This window comes from Schistocerca americana, chromosome 7 (assembly GCF_021461395.2).
Source record: "Schistocerca americana isolate TAMUIC-IGC-003095 chromosome 7, iqSchAmer2.1, whole genome shotgun sequence".
NCBI classification, from domain to species: Eukaryota; Metazoa; Arthropoda; class Insecta; order Orthoptera; family Acrididae; genus Schistocerca; species Schistocerca americana.
The window spans coordinates 154,430,005-154,453,126 of record NC_060125.1 but is presented as its reverse complement, the minus strand read 5'-3'; the positions used below and the strand labels follow the sequence as shown (position 1 = coordinate 154,453,126).

The 23,122-nt window shown below is 43.7% G+C and overlaps 1 protein-coding gene across 3 annotated transcripts in view; it reads left to right on the top strand.

Moving 5' to 3' along the window:
* The window catches only part of LOC124622155 (semaphorin-2A-like), a 1,077,868-nt gene that overhangs the window by 926,979 nt on the left and 127,767 nt on the right, over nucleotides 1–23,122 (top strand). For all 3 annotated transcript variants that reach the window (XM_047147795.1, XM_047147796.1, XM_047147794.1), the window contains one exon: nucleotides 18,578–18,814. In XM_047147795.1, coding sequence (XP_047003751.1) covers nucleotides 18,578–18,814 — 237 coding nt within the window. The remainder of the gene's footprint in view (nucleotides 1–18,577; nucleotides 18,815–23,122) is intronic.

The following is a 23,122-nucleotide window of genomic DNA, read 5'->3' as shown; positions in this document are numbered from 1 at the left end:
AAGTCACCCAGAACTCCGGGTCACGGGACACTTACCGGTAAGTCTCCCCTGACGCGGAGTTCTGGGCGACTTTTCCAAACTCTGCGCCGTTTCCTAAACCTCACCAGCCCTTTCCCTTCACCCCTCTTCCTTCCCCTTCATTCATTCTGCCTCCGAAAGCTTGCAAACGGTAATGCCTTTTTATATGTGTTCTTCTGCCGCCAGCCGATGAGTAGAATTTTTTATCTGTTCAGTTACACTGTATTTTCAAAAATTGACAATAATAGTGTATGACGTAAAATTTTCGTAAGTTAGATCAAACACCCCAGAGTTTATGCTTCCTCGGATATGCTGTACGTAGGTGTTTTTTGTGGAGGATAGTAAGATGATCAGAATACTTCCACGCCGTATCTTCTAATATAGCAACATGTCTCAAATTTCATGTTTTGTTTGTAGAATTTATAGAAAGTAAAATGTGAAGGTGACACAACGCTCTTCCGCTGCAGCCACTAATGCCGGATTATTCTTAGGCTATTAATTTGCAGTGTGTCGAAAAAATACCTTTGGAATGAACCATTCCGTATCCGGTATCAGCTACAGACTTTTTAATTATCAGGGAAAACTTGCAGCGGCGCTTCGGTGAACAGCGTCAGTGCTCGCAACCCCTGTGTTCCGCAAACAAAGAGGGCTGGCTGCTGCTCCGCCGCTCGCCTCTGCTGGAAACAAAAATTCCGCTGATGTGGGCCACTTCCGGTCCCCTTCAGCGGTCCTCCATATCCTCCACTCTATTATACTCCGGAGGGGGCTGTTTTTTCCCGGAAATATGTTCTGTCCCTCTCCTTACATTCGCGCAATGCACATCCCAAGCGCCGTTCCCCCTTCCCTGCGCTCGCCCGTCTCCACTCATTCACTCCGTTCACCCCTCCCACTTACACACCCACCCACCCACACCCACCCACACACACGCACACACACAGAGTCACACCTCGTCATGCTCAGTGTTCGTATCCCCTGCACCGTCTTTTACACTCCAGCGCCATTCCCGCCTCGCGGACTGAACAAAGGCGTTCTCATTCACGTAACAAACGCTACGCTCTGTGGTTGTCTGCCGCGACATGAGTAATTCTTAATTAGCCCCGCAGGTCGTATACAACGAGTGGAGACTTGTTCAACAGCACTTGCGACAGACTGTGATATGCCGTCAGACTTTATTTCTCGGTAATTCAGGTTACTATGCAAGAATTCTATCAGTCTTCCTGTAAAAAATGATTCGTACATTGTCCAGCAGTAGACAGATTCATTGAATATGTGTAGATAGAAATGACATGTGAATAATTTGGTAAATTTTCAACAGTCCACTAGCTGAGCTCTCAGTGTGTGTGGCTCCCACTCTCAGGACTCGGCTTCAAATGCCACTACTACTAGCGACTTTTTCCTTCGTGGGTGCACTGGAACGATGTAGCCTAATAGGACCTGTACTGTTTTCCATAAACAAGGAGCGACCAAAAAGGTTTCGTTAGAGGGTGTTGCTGCAGCGTATATGCAACGTAGCGCGACTCCGATGCGTGTGTATAAGCACCGACATAGGCAAGAGATTAGTATGGTATTCGCTTCTTTTCGATCTGCGTGCGGTGAAAGAGGAAACGTGAGCTATGACGACTTTATTACCTTACGCGTCCTAAGAGGACCAACGTGCTGTTATTCTTTTGTTTCCTTCAGAAGGGCCGGCCGCGGTGGTCGTGCGGTTCTAGCGCTGCAGTCCGGAACCGCGGGACTGCTACGGTCGCAGGTTCGAATCCTGACTCGGGCATGGATGTGTGTGATGTCCTTAGGTTAGTTAGGTTTAAGTCGTTCTAAGTTCTAGGGGACTGATGACCTAAGATGTTAAGTCCCATAGTGCTCAGAGCCATTTGAACCATTTCCTTCAGAAGGACAAACAAGGTAGACATATTTCGGAGAATGAATAATGTGTATGGGCAGCATTTCTGTCAAGAAACACAATTGTTGAATGTTGCGCCAAGTTTATGATAACGCACGTCCCAATGTCGAAAATGTCGTAACGGAGAAGTTACGCTAAATCAAATGGGAGATACTCGAGCACCTGCAGAATAGTCCTGACGTCTCACGTGTTCGGTCCCGTACAAAAGGTCTTGAAGGGGCGACAATTCCTGTCGGACGATGATGTGTAGCAACTGGTTACGGACTTCCTCACACAGCAGGACACGGTGTTTTGCCAGACCGATATCTTCAAAGTACTGCGTCGGTAGAATGACTGCCTCAATGCTCACGGTGATTTTGGCGATTTTGCCTGATCGGCATGCCGATTTTGGATTGTACGTCCATCGAATGGAAACTTTTTGATCGCCCTTTATATAAACAATAGAATCAGCAGCACTTGACGATGCAGATTTATACCTGCAGTTATGATGGTTGGACGATCGTAGGATGTTGCAGAAAACCTGGAAAAGTGTTCCACCTGTTGCAATGAATTCCAGTCTCTTCAGATGAAGCTAATGTAAGAAATCCTTCTAACAAAGGGAAATAACCCCGTTAGTATCTTTTTACAAGATTATCGGTGAAAATCTTAACATGTCACGTCATATAGGCAGGAAGGCCATTCTGAGATTTGTGAGCAACCAATTGTTAAAATTCTGTTTCCAACAATGACACAAAAACTGCTGAAAGATAGTAATTTACAGACTTTACATCATATTTTGGCAAGTTGTGACGTCATTAGAATCTATCACGTCACCACAAGCAATACTTCCCAAAATTGCCGACATCAGTGTTTCAGTTGGACAGCGTACTGTCATTGAATCCCTCTAAAAGAGGAAAACCGTGCTGTTAGAATTCATCTCAGATTTCAACGTGCTTATGGAGATGTCTACATGGGCGTTAGCAAGGTTATGAATGGATAATATATTTCAAAGCTGTACACACGCGTATACAAGATGAGTCTCGTAGCGATTGCCCTCGAACTGCCTGCACTGAACGCAACAGGGAAAAAGTTGATGAGCTCGTCAGCGAAGACAGGCGTGTCATAGAGAATGAAATCGCTGCAAAACATGCGGTAGGACACAATACAGTACAAGAAATGATTAAAATCTGAGACAAACTTCATACAAGAATCGTGACCTAAAACCTTCGTTAGAGGTTACAAAATGAAGATCATACTTTTTGATGGGCATTGCGACAGGCAGTGAAAGTTGGTTCAATCATTGGTCCTATCATAACGAGTTTGAAACAAACCGTTTTTTTAAACAATGAGTTTCCGCCAGTTTTAAAATAAAAAAATTAAAATAGTAGTCTGGGTCGTCTGAGTACGACCGCCACGCCACGGCGAGAAGCAGCAAAAGCAGCGCCCCGGATGAAGGGAAGCATGAATACGAGATTCGCCCTGCAGAGAGAGAGACAATTCTCAACGCCGAAGTGAAGGTGTGAAACCAGGACAAAACATAAATGCTGCTCCCTATATTCAGATACTTTTGAAGCCCCGTTGTGCCCTGGAAAAGAGATCATGCAAGAATATAACGCCCGTCCTCACACTGCTCGTGTGACTGTGTGACATTTAGGAGAGGAGACTCTTCCACATTCTCCCTAGAGTCCTTACTTACGACGCTCAGCCTGTTATCTTTCCTGTTCTGTTATGGAACAGATGCGAAGCTGACGCTATGGGACGGTGGAGGATTTCCGGTAAGCAGAGCGTTATGTGTTTTCGGGAAGATGGCACGTTGTATCGAACAATATCTTCAGATTTACAGAACGTCGGGAAATTGCATGCAAGAAGGTTGAGACTATGTTGAAAAATGAGAGAAAGTATATCGATTAGGATTGTGTACTTGATTTGTGTAAGAAATAAGGATTAAAAATTTCAAAAATTATTGCTCATTATTTTCAGTATGGTCCTTGTATTTGGGGCTAACAGTAAAAAGCCATGTCGAGTGGAACGATGACGTAAAGTTTCTGTGGAAGTGTGGTGCACCTGTAAAGGAAATAGCAAAATAGCATACAAGAGGCTAGTGCGACCAATCCTAAAGTACTGTTCCGGGATTAGGAGTCCTCATAATGTAAGCGTAACAACAGACATCGAAAAAATTCAGAGACGCCGTCGTGGGAATCCCTAGAAGAAAAGGGACGTCGTTCCCCCGCAACATTATTAGGTAAATTTAAAGAACGGTTATCTGACTGTGAGACCATTATGCTGGCAACAATGCCTATCGCGGGTCTGGCGCTGGAGAAAAGAATGATAGAAATTAGGACACGTACTTAGGCATTCTAACAGTCATTTTGCCGTCGCTTAATGCGCGGACGGAGCAGGTAAGGGATTGGATAATATTGGCACTGTGCACCATCCGCTATGGAGTGTACAGAGGCTCGAGGAGTATTAATGTAAATGTAAATTTAGCTGCACTCGGTCAATTAAGGAGATACCTCGCTGAGCGGCTGTTAAGACTGGGAAGGAGGCAACAGTAGGAAGAGTGGAGTGCTGCCTGCATGCCACTCCATAAACCATCCAAATAGCAGCAAAGGGCCGAGCTACCAATAATTCTTCCCCCTTATCATCGGCGGGTGGAAGAGGAATGAGAGAAAAATGTGATACAGCTTCTAAACTATGCCTCATGAACTCGGTGACTGTCGGAGTACATAATATGTAAGTGCAGAGAGCTCAGCCATCTGAGGTCATTAACAATTTTTCTTTTTTTTGGGGCTTTGAGACCAGATGGGTGTACGGCTGTTAATGTCACTTGGTACACCTGCTACTTGTGCCTGGACTTTGCGAAAATGACCAGTGTCCACTGTTTCTCAGGCAATACATGTACCTACATATGTGGCTGGATGACTCGGTATGGAATACAACCTAACTACTGTCTATGGCTCTATGTTCTGTAAATGTGGTAGTAAGTGTAATCTTTGTTAATAGTAGAAATAGTTATGATGATGGGATATAATCGTCCGTATTATACAGATTGTGTTTAAATTATAAGTAATGGCCTACATGGTAATAAATCTACATTGTCTAGAGTGTTGGTTGCATTCACCGCTTTGATAAAGCGACTGCAGCCAATATACGATACGTGCGCAAATAGTGATGTGGCAAACTACTACAAATCACTGTAGCTGAGACGAATTGTTTGCAATAAAACTGCAAGTTTAGTTAATCAGATTTCGTAAGAAATCGACTCTAGTGCGTATTGTGAGACTGAACTGCTATTAACATCAAAATTCTTCACCAACTGTGCGTAAAATAAACATCAGTGCCGTAGAATAGCTTTTGTAGATAACATTATTATACTTCAAAATTCTGAGTGCTAATGCTCGGAGTTAACGAATGTTCAGCAGACAGAGAGTAAATACAAGTCCCGACTGTTCGTTTCACCGCAAAATAAACACAAATCCTTACTGTAGCTTACACAAATAATTATAAGCCCCGAATTAACCACCAACTGGAAATAAACAGAAGTCCAAAATGTTCGTCAAGCCACAAATAAACACGAGTCCCCATTGTGGCTAACGCTTTAAAAGCTCTAACACTCTACCGGCGTCCACAACTGGCAGTATTACAAGTTCTCTGAAACGCACGCGAGAAATAGGCAAAGTCCACGAAGCCACCGACTAAAGTCCTACTTGTGGCTCAGTGGCAAAGTATTTCAAGTGGCGAGGGCCCGCACGCGAACAGTGGTAACTCTGGAAGGAGTCGTGCGGCCGATACGCAACGCAGAATGTCGCAGTACTGCTTATGGCGTTGTTGTAATCTGTGTCCCCACCCTAACGTCAAACTGGCGCTTAAATACCGTCCGCCGGTTAACTATTTGTTGTCAGACTGAACGTTTCCGTATCCTTGATGCTAGGCTAAAACAGGGGAATCCACGTTTTTGTGCTGGTCAATCCAAGATACTACGATGAGTTGTGCGATGAGAACCTGGGCCACAGCCAATATAAATATAATAAACATGATTGCACAGTTTGACTAAATTATTAATATTTCCTAAAAATGTATTACTGACAGACATTGTAACAGATCCCAGAATGAGATTTTCACTCTGCAGGGGAGTGTGCGCCGATGTGAAACTTCCTAGCAGATTAAAACTGTGTGCCGGACCGAGACTCGAACTCGGGACTTTTGCCTTTCGCGGGCAAGTGCTCTAGCAACAGAGCTACCCAAGCACGACTCACGCCCCGTCCTCACAGCTGTACATCTGCCAGTACCTCGTCTCCTACCTTCCAAACTTTACAGAAGCTCTCCTGCGAGCACTGCGAAAGGCAAATGTCCCGAGTTCGAGTCTCGGTCCGGCACACAGTTTTAATCTGCTAGGAAGTTTCATTGTAGCAGGTCACTGTGATGGGAAATTACCATCCCTTTCCGCTAATGTAATACGTTTCCTTGTAACTTTAATAGAATTACAATTCCGGACGATTTAAATTACTGGAACATTAATTGACTGAAAATAACCAAAAATTTTTGTAAAACTTATAGCCTATAAATACTGTGTTGTCTGTGTCACAGTATCCTAGCAACTGTCGGATTACTTCTTTGATAAATTAAACAGACTTTTTAATGAAATCTGAGTAAAATGAGTTTTCCAGATGCAGTATGATGTTGGCGATAAGAGAAACTGTAGCAAAAGCTGCGTCTCACCAAGCTCTTTAATTTGACATTTTGATCGTAACTACACTCCTGGAAATGGAAAAAAGAACACATTGACACCGTTGTGTCAGACCCACCATACTTGCTCCGGACACTGCGAGAGGGCTGTACAAGCAATGATCACACGCACGGCACAGCGGACACACCAGGAACCGCGGTGTTGGCCGTCGAATGGCGCTAGCTGCGCAGCATTTGTGCACCGCCGCCGTCAGTGTCAGCCAGTTTGCCGTGGCATACGGAGCTCCATCGCAGTCTTTAACACTGGTAGCATGCCGTGCCAGCGTGGACGTGAACCGTATGTGCAGTTGACGGACTTTGAGCGAGGGCGTATAGTGGGCATGCGGGAGGCCGGGTGGACGTACCGCCGAATTGCTCAACACGTGGGGCGTGAGGTCTCCACAGTACATCGATGTTGTCGCCAGTGGTCGGCGGAAGGTGCACGTGCCCGTCGACCTGGGACCGGACCGCAGCGACGCACGGATGCACGCCAAGACCGTAGGATCCTACGCAGTGCCGTAGGGAACCGCACCGCCACTTCCCGGCAAATTAGGGACACTGTTGCTCCTGGGGTATCGGCGAGGACCATTCGCAACCGTCTCCACGAAGCTGGGCTACGGTCCCGCACACCGTTAGGCCGTCTTCCGCTCACGCCCCAACATCGTGCAGCCCGCCTCCAGTGGTGTCGCGACAGGCGTGAATGGAGGGACGAATGGAGACGTGTCGTCTTCAGCGATGAGAGTCGCTTCTGCCTTGGTGCCAATGATGGTCGTATGCGTGTTTGGCGCCGTGCAGGTGAGCGCCACAATCAGGACTGCATACGACCGAGGCACACAGGGCCAACACCCGGCATCATGGTGTGGGGAGCGATCTCCTACACTGGCCGTACACCACTGGTGATCGTCGAGGGGACACTGAATAGTGCACGGTACATCCAAACCGTCATCGAACCCATCGTTCTACCATTCCTAGACCGGCAAGGGAACTTGCTGTTCCAACAGTACAATGCACGTCCGCATGTATCCCATGCCACCCAACGTGCTCTAGAAGGTGTAAGTCAACTACCCTGGCCAGCAAGATCTCCGGATCTGTCCCCCATTGAGCATGTTTGGGACTGGATGAAGCGTCGTCTCACGCGGTCTGCACGTCCAGCACGAACGCTGGTCCAACTGAGGCGCCAGGTGGAAATGGCATGGCAAGCCGTTCCACAGGACTACATCCAGCATCTCTACGATCGTCTCCATGGGAGAATAGCAGCCTGCATTGCTGCGAAAGGTGGATATACACTGTACTAGTGCCGACATTGTGCATGCTCTGTTGCCTGTGTCTATGTGCCTGTGGTTCTGTCAGTGTGATCATGTGATGTATCTGACCCCAGGAATGTGTCAATAAAGTTTCCCCTTCCTGGGACAATGAATTCACGGTGTTCTTATTTCAATTTCCAGGAGTGTATATCAGGCTTGTTTGAAGAGTAAATAATTTTCCAAGATTTGTTCGTTAACATCTCACCTTAATGAAACTCAATAAATTTACATGGAACAGACACACATATATAAAAAACAGGCACCGTCCGAACAGGCCGAGAAGGCCCAACGGCCGCCGTGTCATCTTCGGCCCTTTGGCGTTGCCGGACGGAGCGGCATGTAGTCAACGCACCGCTCTCCTGGCTGTTATCAGTTTTCGCTACCGGTGCCGCTACTTCTCAGTCAAGTAGCTCCTCAATTTGCCAACAGCACTCTGCAGACTCGGATTGTGACCCATCCAAGTACTAGTCCAGCTCGACAGCGCTTAACTCCGGTGATGTCAAGGGAACCGGTGTTAATACTGCAACAAGGCCATTGGCTACAGGTAAAAATATGGTGCTAAAAACAAGTATACAAAATTTTAGCATATTTAGAAGATATGAAACGAAACACTTTTTCAATGTTGACTGGAATAATCTTTCAAATCCTGAAGGTGGCAGGGTTAAAATACAGGGAGCGAAAGGCTATTTACGATTTGTACAAAAACCAGATGGCAGTTATAAGAGTCGAGGGACATGAAAGGGAAGCAGTGGTTGGGAAGGGAGTGAGACAGGGTTGTCGCCTCTCCCCGATGTTATTCAATCTTTATATTGAGCAAGCAGTGAAGGAAACAAAAGAAAAATTCGGAGTAGGTATTAAAATCCATGGAGAAGAAATAAAAACTTTGAGGTTCGCCGATGACACTGTAATTCTGTCAGAGACAGCAAAGGACTTGAAAGAGCAGTTGAACGGAATGGATAGTGTCTTGAAAGGAAGATATAAGATGAACATCAACAAAAGCAAAACAAGGATAATGGAATGTAGTCGAATTAAGTCGGGTAATGCTGAGGGAATTAGATTAGCGAATGAGACAATGTAGTAAATGAGTTTTGCTATTTGGGAAGCAAAATAACTGATGATGGTCGAAGTAGAGAGGATATAAAATGTAGACTGGCAATGGCAAGGAAAGCGTTTCTGAAGAAGAGAAATTTGTTAACATCGAGTATAGATTTAAGTGTCAGGAAGTCGTTTCTGAAAGTATTTGTATGGAATGTAGCCTTGTATGGAAGTGAAACATGGACGATAATTAGTTCCGACAAGAAGAGTTATAAGCTTTCGAAATGTTGTGCTACAGAAGAATGCTGAAGATTAGATGGGTAGATCACATAACTAATGAGGAGGTATTGAATAGAATTGGGGATGATCACCAATTTAGTATTGGAGGGCAGCGTGGAGGGTAAAAATCGTAGAGGGAGACCAAGAGATGAATACACTAAGCAGATTCAGAAGGATGTAGGTTGCAGTAGGTACTGGGAGATGAAGAAGCTTGCACGGGATAGAGTAGCATGGAGAGCTGCATCAAACCAGTCTCAGGACTGAAGACCACAACAACAACAACATGTCTTAGATACACCGTTTCCTCGTCATGAAGGTTTTGACGGTAGTGATGTTCAGAGATGGTGTACAGACTATCATATGATGAACACTGGTTTAGTGATGTAGCTGAAAAAATCGTCCGTTTACATCACTGCACAACTGGTATTTGTGTGCCTAACACCCTCAAAGCAAACATGCATTTCACGAAGATGGCCACCTAGACTTTGGAATGTGGCTTGATTTCAAACCTTCTGCTTGGAAATCCTTCTCCATACGGACAGCACGGTGCCCCACTGTTGCATCGTGCCTCCCCATAAATGAGATCCATGTCACTTAACTCTGTTGGGGCGTAATCAGCCATCAAGAACCTGCAACAGTTAGTGTCGTAATTAAAATTGCCTCAATAATCCAGTATGATGAATGATGATGAAGTCCCATACTCCAAGGAGCGTAGGGAACGATGCAGGAGACCCGCACCGCCGACTAGGCGGGATGAATGATGATGAGGAAGACAACACAACACCCAGTCATCTCGAGGCGAGAAAAATCCCTGACCCCGCCGGGAATCGAACTCGGGACCCCGTGCGCGGAAAGCGAGAACGCTACCGCAAGACCACGAGCTGCATTAGTAAAACTTATAATACGATGTGAAACATTTATGCAACGGCAACAAGTATTAAATACAGTTCCACACTAAGGTTCACATGAGAGTAATGCATCATAGAATGTAAAATGACCATTGTTGCATTATACATATTCGTTGTTGACAGAAATAAAATGAAACCAGCCCAGCCAGATTTTGCAAGACATTTACATTCTAAGAATAACTCTTCAACTAACGCCAAACCCTCCCTTCTTTTTTCACTCCATCTCGCAAGATTATGGGATACGACGTGGGTCGCCCTTGATGATGCTTATAAGGCATTGTATTACATAATTTTCAATTCGATAGGGTCTGCAGTTGCAATGAATATTTTGAAAGATTTAATGATGCCTACAGCTGCCACTCTCTTTATTTTATATACGATTGTACGATCTCGGCCTTAGGCGATTTTCAAATATCTAAAACGGAAGCATTATACATTGCATACATTAGACACTTGTGATTTTGATGTAGGAACAAGTCATATCTGTAAATATACTAGGCGCATTATAACTTAATTTATGGATGATTTTTAGTAGTAAATTATGCCTTGTATGTCGTTTCTCCCATGACTCCATGTTATGCTCATAAAATAAATCGCAGATATTTTACGCTTTTTTTAGGAGCACGTTACTTTCGAGCAGTTGTTGCAAAGCTCTTATATATAAAGGCCATGTTTTAACGCTCTTAACGCTAGGACGATTATAATTATTTTACAGAAATTTGTTACTTAACCCGCATATGATTTTGTTCTCAATTATATTTAATTATCGTTCATTATTGGTGAAAATATGACTGTAGTTAATTTCTTTAAGATAATTTATAAATATTTGTTCTTTTATTGTGGGAACACGTCATTTTTGAATAGTTGGTGCAAAGATCTTATATATTAAATCTGTCGCAGTACTCTAATGAAACAGTACTGAAAACTACGAGAGTCGAGTAAAAACTGCTTTATGGTAGCGTGATTTCTCGCATTACAGTCATATTTATTAATGAGTATACCGATAATTGTACATTATATGGTTCTGTAATGATTCGTCGTAGAAATGGTAGAAAGTTTTCTTGGAATTTCCCATCTCGCAAGTATTTTTGCCAATTTAAAACTCTGTCTGACTGATCTTTTAGATGGACGTAAATTTCAATTTCTTCCATTACATCCACGATTTTTCTTTCAGTAACTAATGTAATATTTGAAGTGGTCCATCTATGTTAGGTATTTTGTGGTTGATGTCTTTTAATTGTGCAGGAAATGTGGATGGCTTACAGTCGCTTATTGTCGTGTGTCCTTTAAATCGAGTACTAGCTATTCTTCCTGTTTGTCCAATATAAAATTTTGGGCATTCTTCACAGTTAATTTTGTAGATTCTTCTTTGCGAAAACGGTTGTGATTTACGTGGTATGTGTCTCAATAATCGCTGTAGATTGTTAATGGTTCTATAATTTTGTATTTTTGAAGCATCCAGTAATTTTGTTGGAAATGATACCTAAATACGGCCATACTAGAACTTTATTTTTCTGTGGTTCATTTTTGTCTCTGGTTAAAGTTATTTTATCTATTGCACTGGCATGTGTTTGATTAGTTTTCTTTTTGAATAATGTGTCTACTAAGATTTTGGCACAACTATTGCTTATAGCTACATTTCGGAGAAGCTCTAGTTCTTTCTCATTTTTTTTTCTTTTTTCAGTGGTAAGTTGTTTAGTCTATGTAACACAGAATGAAAATATGCGAACTTGTGTGCTCTCGGGTGGCATAACTGGTTGTGGATAATTATGTCTGTTGTCGTTGGTTTACGAAAAATATCGAATATGTGTACAGATTTTTCGATTAAAATTTTTAAAACCAGAAAGTTTATACTCTTTTCTTCCTCTTTCCATAGTGACATTGTAATTCTGTCAGAGACAGCAAAGGACTTGGAAGAGCAGTTGAACAGAATGGACAGTGTCTTGAAAGGAGGACATAAGATGAACATCAACAAAAGCAAAACGAGGATAATGGAATGCAGTCGAATTAAGTCGAGTGATGCTGAGGGAATTATATTAGGAAATGAGACATTTAAAGTAGTAAAGGAGTTTTGCTATTTGGGGAGCAAAATAACTGATGATGGTCGAAGTAGAGAGGATATAAATTGTAGACTGGCAATGGCAAGGAAAGCGTTTCTGAAGAAGGGAAATTTGTTAACATCAAGTATAGATTTAAATGTCAGGAAGTCGTTTCTGAAAGTATTTGTATGGAGTGTAGCCATGTATGGAAGTGAAACATGGACAGTAAATAGTTTGGACAAGAAGAGAATAGAAGCTTTCGAAATGTGGTGCTACAGAAGAATGCTGAAGATTATATGGGTAGATCACATAACTGATGAGGAGGTACTGAATAGAATTGGGGAGAAGAGAAATTTGTGGTGCAACGTGACTAGAAGAAGGGATCGGCTGGTAGGACATATTCTGAGGCATGAAGGCATCACCAATTTAGTATTGGAGGGCAGCGTGGAGGGTAAAAATCGTAGAGGGAGACCAAGAGATGAATACACTAAGCGGATTCAGAAGGATGTAGGTTGCAGTAGGCACTGGGAGATGAAGAAGCTAACACAGGATAGAGTAGCCTGGAGAGCTGGATCAAACCAGTTTCAGGACTGAAGACCACAACAACAACAGTGAAATTTATTTGTGGATGCAAACTGTTGAATGCAATACGTTACACATATCTGTTGTGCTATTGAATAGGATTACAATATCATCGACATATCTATAGTAATAAAGGATTATTCTTGGTTGTGTGAGTGGTCTTGTTAAAAAAAATTTCCTTTATCTGATTTTATATGCGTGAGGGCAAAGGGGCTGCCAGCGCCACCCCCCCTCCCACCCTCCTTGGCCCCTCCGCCCAAAATGCATCATTCGGTTCTGTGCTGGCAACCAATAAAGAAATGAGACATCTGACTGTCATCATCAATTTCAGAAAGCAATCAGCAGGGTAAAGAAGTCAGTGAGTCATTAGGAGCACCGGATCCAAGAAGGGCAGTGAAATCTGCAGCTAAGAAAAGGAGAAGCTATGAAGATCTGCATCTTGTGTAGAGAAGAAAGACAGAAAAATTAAAATTACATGCTATAAGTGCACCAAACACGTGTGCTCTGTACTTTCTGCCGCTGTTTGTGCATCCTACGCAAATTTGCTGTAAGAATTATTTTATAAAAGCACTTGGTGACGAACGAGAATAAACTACTCTGACTAAAAAACAAAAAAGCCCAGGAAGGAGATGTGCAACATAAACCAAAGTTGGTAGGCCTGTTTCAACATCTGAAAGATGAGGACTATTCAGATTTCGTGGGGGTCGCATAAGTGACACCACTGAGTATGCAAATCAGATTTGATTTAAATATACGCTGTAACGGTCGCATGCGTTAGTTACATTTCAAATGGCTCTGAGCACTATGGGACTCAACTGCTGTGGTCATCAGTCCCCTAGAACTTAGAACTACTTAAACCTAACTAACCTAAGGACATCACACACATCCATGCCCGAGGCAGGATTCGAACCTGCGGCTGTAGCAGTCGCACGGTTCCTGACTGCGCGCCTAGAACCGCGAGACCACCGCGGCCGGCAGTTACATTTAAGACTGGATGTGACAAAGGCGCCATTAACATTGAGTTTTAACGAGGTCGTGTGAGAGGGCTACGAGAAGCTGGATGTTCCTTCTGCGAGACTGAAAAAAGATTTGGCACGAATATAGTCACTGCACATGATTGCTGGCAGGAGTCATTACCGAGAGGAAACGCCGTCGTGTTTGGGGTATGGCTCTGTCGACCCTACTGCAACTGCAGCAGCAATTTTAGCAGCATTCGACTCTACATTGAGACGATGAATTATTAAAAATCATTTATTTGAAGGATAGGTCCGAACCATATCCTCCGTAGCGTGCATTCCACTGACCCCAAACCACAGTCATTTGCGACTTTAGTCGTGTCAAGCGAGAGCTCATTGGACGACGTGATGGAGGTCTGTTGTGTTTTCTGATGAAAGGTGGTTCTGCCTCGGTGCCAGTCATGGCCATGTGTTGTACTAATTAGGAAGAGGCCAAATGTGGCTCCACAATCAACCTGTCTGCATACCTGACACACTGAACGTACTCCTGGAGTTACGGTCTGGGGTGCGATTTCCTACGCCACCTGGAGCACTCTCGTGACCATTCCACACACTCTCACTGCAAATTTGTATGTCAGTCTGGTGATTCGACCTGTTGTGCTGCCATTCATGAACAGCATTCCGGGGGGTGGTTTCCAACAGGATAACTCTTGCCCACATAGAAGTGTTGCAACCCATCCTGCTCTACAGAGTGTCGACATGTTGCCTCGGCCTGCTCGATCACCAGATCTGTCCCCAGTCGAGCACATATGGGACATCATCTGACGACATCACCAGCATCATCCACACCAACATTAACCGCCCCTGTATTACTGATTAAGTGCAACTGGTGTGCAACACCGGCCCAAAAGCTGACATATGGCACCTGTACAAAACAATGCATGCACGTTTGCATGCTTGCGTTCAACATTTGGTGGCTGCGCCGGTTATTATTTTAGCAACACTTCACATTTGCAAAGGCTTCATTCCTCAACAATAGCTGTAGTCAAGGAATAATCTTGTGAACAGCACTGTAAAGCATGTCTGGAGTTATGGTGAGGCATTGGCGTCGGGTGTTGTCTTTCACCATCCCGAGAGATGTCGGTCGATCACGATAAACTTGCGACTTCAGGTAACCCCAAAGCCAATAATCCACACCAACATTAACCGCCCCTGTATTACTGATTAAGTGCAACTGGTGTGCAACACCGGCCCAATAGCTGACATATGGCACCTGTACAAAACAATGGATGCACGTTTGCATGCTTGCGTTCAACATTTGGTGGCTGCGCCGGTTATTATTTTAGCAACACTTCACATTTGCAAAGGCTTATATCGCCCTCACATTAACCTGTGCTCTTGCAGTGCTAATTACTTAAATATGTTACCTAAACAAACGTATTTCCAAAATTTTATCACTCTATATTAATTATTTTTTGTTGCTGCGATTTTTTTCCCGTCGGTGTATATATCCTTCGAAAGCCACCAGAAAAGTATAAAAAACGTGTTTCTTCAAAACGTATGCTTTAAATTACTAAAATTATTTGAAAAAGTGTTTATGCCTCAAAGGTAGTCCAAGTCATAAGCAGTTTATGTAATGTCGATTTATATTGATTTTAACACCATGGACCTGAGACGCTCGAATGGCAGGAAATGGTATACAGATTTTCTGGTAATGAGTAGGGCCCGGATTTTAATTACCTAAAAAACAGTGAAATATGCATGCATTTATGACCTAAAACTTACATAAATATGACCTTAAAAATAAAATGACTTAATAGAAGTTTATTTAAAGCATTCTTGTTTGTTTATTCAATTTTTTATTCACCATAAAGTAATACAAAATTCACTTCTCAAAATATTGTAAGTATAGTTCTTTCTTTCTGTAGGGTTTGTGGCTAACTTGCACCTATTTTTTGAATGTGTGAATGTTTCATTTTCTATACACAAAGTACAGTGAAAAGATCATCTATCGAAACAGCAAAACAATGTTTTTATTTCTACATAGTATTTAAAACGTTTCACATTATTTAATACTGTCTGCCAATCTTCAGTATCTGCAAAGTTGCACTGGATGACAAGGTGCATTTTCGGGTTTTCCATTGTCAAAGATCTATGGTTGTCGCTGAGGATAGTTTCGTACCTGGAAAAGCTGCTCTCCACTTTACAAGACGTCACTGGAGCGTATTTGAAGGCAGCCAGGTCACAGGACGTCAGCTTTGTTTCAGTATCTTCAAATGTTGCGGCATTCCCTGAAAGACTGTCACTAATTTTGCACAGTGTAGAATATCCAGGATTCCGTTGGAGAACACTTTGCAATTTGGTTTTCACTTTGTCAGCCACATGACCACAAGCTCGACCCAACTCACTCTGCACAATACTCAGGGCCTCACATAGCTGAGTACCAACAGCTTCCAGTCGTTTGATGGCTTTTGACATCACTGAAAAATTGGCGTTGATGTATGCCAAGTTTCGAGACAATGTATCTGTAAAAACTTCTTTGACAATTTTATAGCATTTGACTCATCGCTATCAAGCTCACAGAAGATTGTTTTTATTTGGGTGTAGTAATACTCAGCAGCATTAAGCCAAGAACCCCATCGTGTAAGAACATGTTTAGGTGGGAGGGGCGTTGAAGGTGCTTGTTCCTTGAATTTCTGCACCCGTAGCGGAGCCTTCACATAGATTTTCTTACCACAGGAAATTAATTTGTCCACGCCAGGGTAATTTGATCGCACCTCTTCGGCAACTCTGTGCAACGCATGTGCAAGGCAAGTGGCGTACACTATACTGGAGTAGAGAATCTGAAGCCCTTTGGCTGCTTTAGCCATATATGAAGCACCATCTGTTACAAGCAGCAAAACGTTTTCTCTTTTTACACCATTCGGCCACAGTAGCTTCAGAGAGTTGTCAAACAAAACAGCAATCGTTGAATTGTTTACTCTATCGGGAGTTTCACACGTTAGTAGGAACATATCTCCAGGGCCATCAACTTTTAGAACACCAACAACAACATTTGCTGTATATCGCCCACTAATATCCGTAGTTTCATCTATCGACAGCCAGATCTTTTGCTCAGCAATAGTAATTCGTATTTTGTCGAACATGTCATTGTAGCATACAGATAAATAGTTCTTTCTCAGTGTAGATTAATCTGGAAATGGATGTGTTGTGTACTTCTCCAAGAACCGTCTGAAGTGTGGATTCTTCAGCTTTTCCAATGGGATGTTGCAGGACACCATCATCTCACACAAATCCTTGCAGAATGATTGCACGGTTGACGATTGACCTGTCTGTTCAAATAACAGCGTTTGCCTGCTGTTATTTTCAGCACTTCGTTTCACACAGCTGCTGTGTTTAGAGGTATTAACAGTGTTGTTGCACATTAAAGCGCTTTTCTGCACTAACTTTAGCTTCACACAGTTTACAAAATAATATTTTCCCATCAGTACTAAAGAAATTCTCTCCAAATTCTCGAACATATCCTCGCAACTTCACGTTATTGGAGCACTTTGCTTTAGGCATGTTGAACAAGGCAAAAGCTGTATTCAAACTGGTTCCTGGCTACACCTGTGCGACTGCGATGATTATTACGGCAGAAGCCGCCTTTCTTGAATGAGAGCGTATTGTCGACTCTGCGCAACAATGTTTTATGTTAGCGAAACGACTGTTGTGGTACACAGATTTTCTGCTACAGTCCTGAGAAATAAAGCTGTGTACTAATTTATCAGTTTATCTTTCATAATAGCACGTTAAATATTGCCTCGTGAGCAACATATTCATTTTCTTATTCGTGTGTCCCGCAAGATACGAGAAAACGGTATACGCAGTTTTGGCAAAAGTTGACGGAAATATGACCTATTATATTAATAGTTAGCCGCAGTATGACCTATTGTTAAAATATGACTTTATATGCACAATCAAAATACATCTTTCGACACTAAAATGCCTAAATTTGTGTATAAATTGTTCTAAAATTCACCATATAGTTCAGAAAAAAATATGACTTGTCATTAAAATCCGCTGCGCAGGATTAGCCGAGTGGTCTAAGGCGCTGGCACTGCAGTCATGGACTGTGCGGCTGGTCCCGGCGGAGTTTCGAATCCTCCCTCGGGCATGGGTGTGTGAAGGTATCATTTCTGAGAACGCATACTGTTACAGCGTGATTACCTGTAAATACCACATTAATGCAATAAATGCTCAAAATGATGTCCGTCAGCCTCAATGCATTTGGTAATATGTGTAACGACATTCCTCACAACAGCGAGTAGTTCGCCTTCCGCAATGTTCTCACATGCATTGTCCTTAGGATAATTTAGGTTAAGTAGTGTGTAAGTTTAGGGACTGATGACTTTAGCTGTTAAGTCCCGTAAGATTTCACACACATTTGAACATTAAAATCCTGGCCCTAGTAATGAGAGAACTTCTTTGTGTATTGCATTTTTGCCGCGATAAAGTGAAGTTAGTAACACGACCTGAATACTGGTATCACACGTGCTGAGATGACCAGTACAAGTTCCGAACGCGCTGAAATTCGCTATTACTCCGTGGTCGCCTTTCAGCTGGCCCGCGCCTGACGAATCGGCTCCGAGCCGACAGCTGCGAGCGGCCGTGTCACGCCCCCTCCATTGTCTGGCGCGCCAAGCGCTCGGGAGTGCTCGCCACGTCACAGACCGTTCATCAAGTTGTCACGATGTGATTTTTATTATAGTGACGCAGATGTTACGGGAAATGATATGGAACGCCCAAGAGAACTCATTCTCCTGCTCCGCGTGTTCCGTACTGAAACCTCGCTTTCTTTTATTTTTTGCAGAGGCCGTATACCGCACTCCGGACGACCCGAGCCGCTTCCACGCCGTCTTCACGACGTCCAGCACGGGCCTGATCGGATCGGCCATCTGCTCGTACACGCTGCAGGACCTGCAGCAGGCGTTCCGCGGCCGCTTCAAGGAGCAGGCGACCAGCAGCTCCGCCTGGCTTCCCGTCCTCTCCAGCAGGGTGCCGGAGCCGCGGCCCGGAGAGTGCGTCAACGACACCCAGACCCTGCCCGGTGAGTCACCCCACTGAATCAATCTCCTGCTTACAGCAGCTTCTCTTTATGCGGGCTTTACTGTGCATGTATCTACTTGTGTCCTCTAGTAATGAATCCCAAGTCGCCTCCGCTCCCCTTATACAGGGTGGTCCATTGATAGTGACCGGGCCAAATGTCTCACGAAATAAGCGTCAGACGAAAAAACTACAAATAACGAAACTTGTCTAGCTTGAAGGGGGAAACCAGATGGCGCTATGGTTGGCCCGCTAGATGGCGGTGCCATAGGTCAAACGGATATCAACTGAGTTTTTTTAAAAAATAGTAATCCCCATTTTTTATTACATATTCGTGTAGTATGTAAAGAAATATGAATGTTTTACTTGGACCACTTTTCTCGCTTTGTGATAGATGGCGCTGTAATAGTCACTAACATATGGCTCACAATTTTAGACGAACAGTTGGTAACAGGTAGGTTTTTTAAATTAAAATACAGACCATAGGTACGTTTGAACATTTTATTTCGGTTGTTCCAATGTGGTACATGTACCTTTGTGAACTTATCATTTGTCAGAACGCACGCTGTTACATCGTGGTTACCTGTAAATACCACATTAATGCAATAAATGCTCAAAATGATGTCCGTCAACCTCAATGCATTTGGCAATACGTCTAACGACGTTCGTCTCAACAGCGAGTAGTTCGCCTTGTGTGATGTTCGCACATGCACTGAAAATGCACTGACGCATGTTGTGAGGCGTTGTCGGTGGATCACGATACCAAATAATCTTCAACTTTCCCCACAGAAAGAAATCCGGGGACGTCAGATCCGGTGAACCAATCCACCTGTCATGAAATATGCTATTCAGTACCGCTTCAACCGCACGCGAGCTATGTGCCGGACATCCATCATGTTGGGAGTACATCGCCATTCTGTCATGCACTGAAACATCTTGTAGTAACGTCAGTAGAACATTACGTAGGAAATCAGCATACATCGCACCATTTAGATTGCCATCGATAAAATTGGGGCCAATTCTCCTTCCTTCCATAATGCCGCACCGTACGTTAACCCGCCAAGGTCATTGATGTTCCATTTGTCGCAGTCATCGTGGATTTTCCGTTGCCCAATAATGCATATTAAGCCGATTTACGTTACCGCTGCTGGTGAATGACGCTTCGTAGCTAAATAGAACGCGAGCAAAAAATGTGTCATCGTCCCGTAATTTCTCTTATGCCCTGTGGCAGAGCTGTACACGACGTTCAAAGTCGTCGCCATGCAATTCCTGGTGCATAGAAATATGGTACGGGTGCAATCGATGTTGATGTAGCATTCTCAACACCGTCGTTTTTGAGCTTCCCGATTCCCGCGCAATTTGTCTGCTACTGATGAGCGGATTAGCCGCGACAGCAGCTAAAACACCTACTTGGGCATCATCATTTGTTGCAGGTCGTGGCTGACGTTTCATATGTGGCTGAACACTTCCTGTTTCCTTAAATAACGTAACTATCCATCGAACAGTCTGGACACTTGGATGATGTCGTCTAGGATACCGAGCAGCATACATAGCACACGCCTGCTGGGCATTTTGATCACAATAGCCATACATCAACACGATATCGACCTTTTCCGCAGTTGGTAAACGGTCCATTTTAAGACGGGTAATGTATCACGAAGCAAATACCGACCGCACTGGCGGAATGTTACGTGATACCACGTACTTATGCGTTTGTGACTACTACAGCGCCATCTATCACAAAGCGAAAAAAGAGGTCCAACTAAAACATTCATATTTGTTTACGTACTACACGAATATGTAATAAAAATGTGGGTTCCTATTTAAATAAACGCAGTTGATATCCGTTTGACCTACGGCAGCGCCATCTAGCGGGCCAACCTTAGCGCCCTCTGTTTTCCCCCTACAAGCTAGACGAGTTTCGTTCTTTGTAGTTTTTTCGTTTGATGCTTATTTCGTGAGATATTTGTCCCGGTCTCTATCAAAGGACCACCCTCTATTTTTTCCTCACTGCGTCATGTGCCCGTAACGCCAGAAAACGGCATTCAATGTGGCCATGGGGCAGTGTTTACAAATAATGTTCTGACTTGTCAGCGTATGTAGATTGACAAAACAAAGGCACTGTTTCCTTGCATTTGTGTGACATCGAACGTCATGCAACACTTAAGAAAATACAGAGCCATTATATGCTATATGCGATGGGAAAATAACCATTTTTTCTCTTCCAGAAACTAACCAATTCACCTTTTATTATGACCTATCAAGGTACGTGACTGCTTAAATCACAACCATTTTGGAAACATAAGCTGATGTTTTCTCCAACTAGTGATGTGCTTGACAAATTGTTAACATCATATTCTAATGAAATGAATCTTGCGAAAGCGATGTTGGAAAATACACTGATAGCTGCTAAGGGTATGGTTTGTGTTACCATATTCAGACTAATCACTAGGCCGCATTATGTTACCATAGTTTTCTGGTCTGACGATCGCATTGCAGATCGATACCTGTAACGTAGTCAGCAGAATCGCTTAGCAGCTATCATTTAGTTTTCAGACGTGAGCTCCATAAAATGTGATACGCTTCGTAATGTAGTTCAGTTTACTGATGATATGAATATTGTGATGAATCTCAATGGACATGCAGGAAAAGAGTTATTGACAAGCTTCCTGCTGTTTAGCATCTCGTGTCGTTGCACGTCTTGGAGAGAAACAAAGCAGTATATTAACATCATCTGCACTCAAAAATTTCCCTTGGGATTGATTATTTTGATGGACTGTTTTATAAAAAAAGACAACGAACTATTGCGAGTAGGACTCGCGCTCTGAGGGTTCTGTACAGTTTTAATTATGCATACACACCGCGCAACACATTTAAAGGATCACTTTTTCCAAACCCCGTATTTCTCTTCACACTGCCACTCATAAGTTTGAAATTCGGCTCAAAGGCGCCCACAAGCTTCCTCCCTAGTGCTGCAAAAGAGCAGCCGTGCGACGTCACCCTCGGGCTCTGCGACAATTCAGACAGCGCGAAAAAAAATGCCAGAGCTCAGTTCACGTGAGGTGTAAGCTGGATTAATGATGTCACATCGTCATCGAATGCCACTGTGATTCTACCCAACGGCACCGTGGACGTGTCATAGAATGGGAAGTTCGGCACACCTGCTCTTATCCACATTTCGCCCCTTTGTCTTACACCTCAGCGTTGGAGGTGAGAACCGTGACGCCCAGCGACGAAGTTACGCGGTTATCTGTTGGTAGCGGAGGAAAACATTTTAGACGCAGTGGCTCTCAGAATCAACAAGAAAGGGCCATAGGGGGCACCATCAAAGGCGTCAAAGAAACCATCCCTGCCCTCGGGTGTTTGATTCCCACACAACACATTTCGCAGCCAAAAGCGACAGGTCGCGATGCCACGATCTTCCTCTCTGACACTGCTGACACCCTCAGACGATTCAGCCCTACTCTAATGGTATCGTGGGCCACCAACCCCAGCGAACGTGAGCGCACCTCTTTGGAGCACAGTGGGAGCGCAGCCTTTGCTGTGATGTATGGCCTGGAACCACTTTTTTTTTTTTTGTCATTAGTCTACTGACTGGTTTGATGCGGCCCGCCAGGAATTCCTTTCCTGTGCTAACCTCTTCATCTCAGAGTAGCACTTGCAACCTACGTCCTCAATTATTTGCTTGACGTATTCCAATCTCTGTCTTCCTCTACAGTTTTTCCCACCACAGCTCCCTCTAGTACCATGGAAGTCATTCCCTCATGTCTTAGCAGATGTCCTATCAACCTGTCCCTTCTCCTTATCAGTGTTTTCCACATATTCCTTTCCTCTCCGATTCTGCGTAGAACCTCCTCATTCCTTACATTAGCAGTCCACCTAATTTTCAACATTCGTCTATAGCACCACATCTCAAATGCTTCGATTCTCTTCTGTTCCGGTTTTCCCACAGTCCATGTTTCACTACCATACAATGCTGTACTCCAGACGTACATCCTCAGGAATTTCTTCCTCAAATTAAGGCCGGTATTTGATATTAGTAGACTTCTCTTGGCCAGAAATGCCTTTTTTGCCATAGCGAGTCTGCTTTTGATGTCCTCCTTGCTCCGTCCGTCATTGGTTATTTTACTGCCTAGGTAGCAGAATTCCTTAACTTCAATGACTTCGTGACCATCAATCCTGATGTTAAGTTTCTCGCTGTTCTCATGTCCACTACTTCTCATTACCTTCGTCTTTCTCCGATTTACTCTCAAACCATACTGTGTACTCATTAGACTGGAACCACTAGGGAACGTTTAAAACCATCCGACGA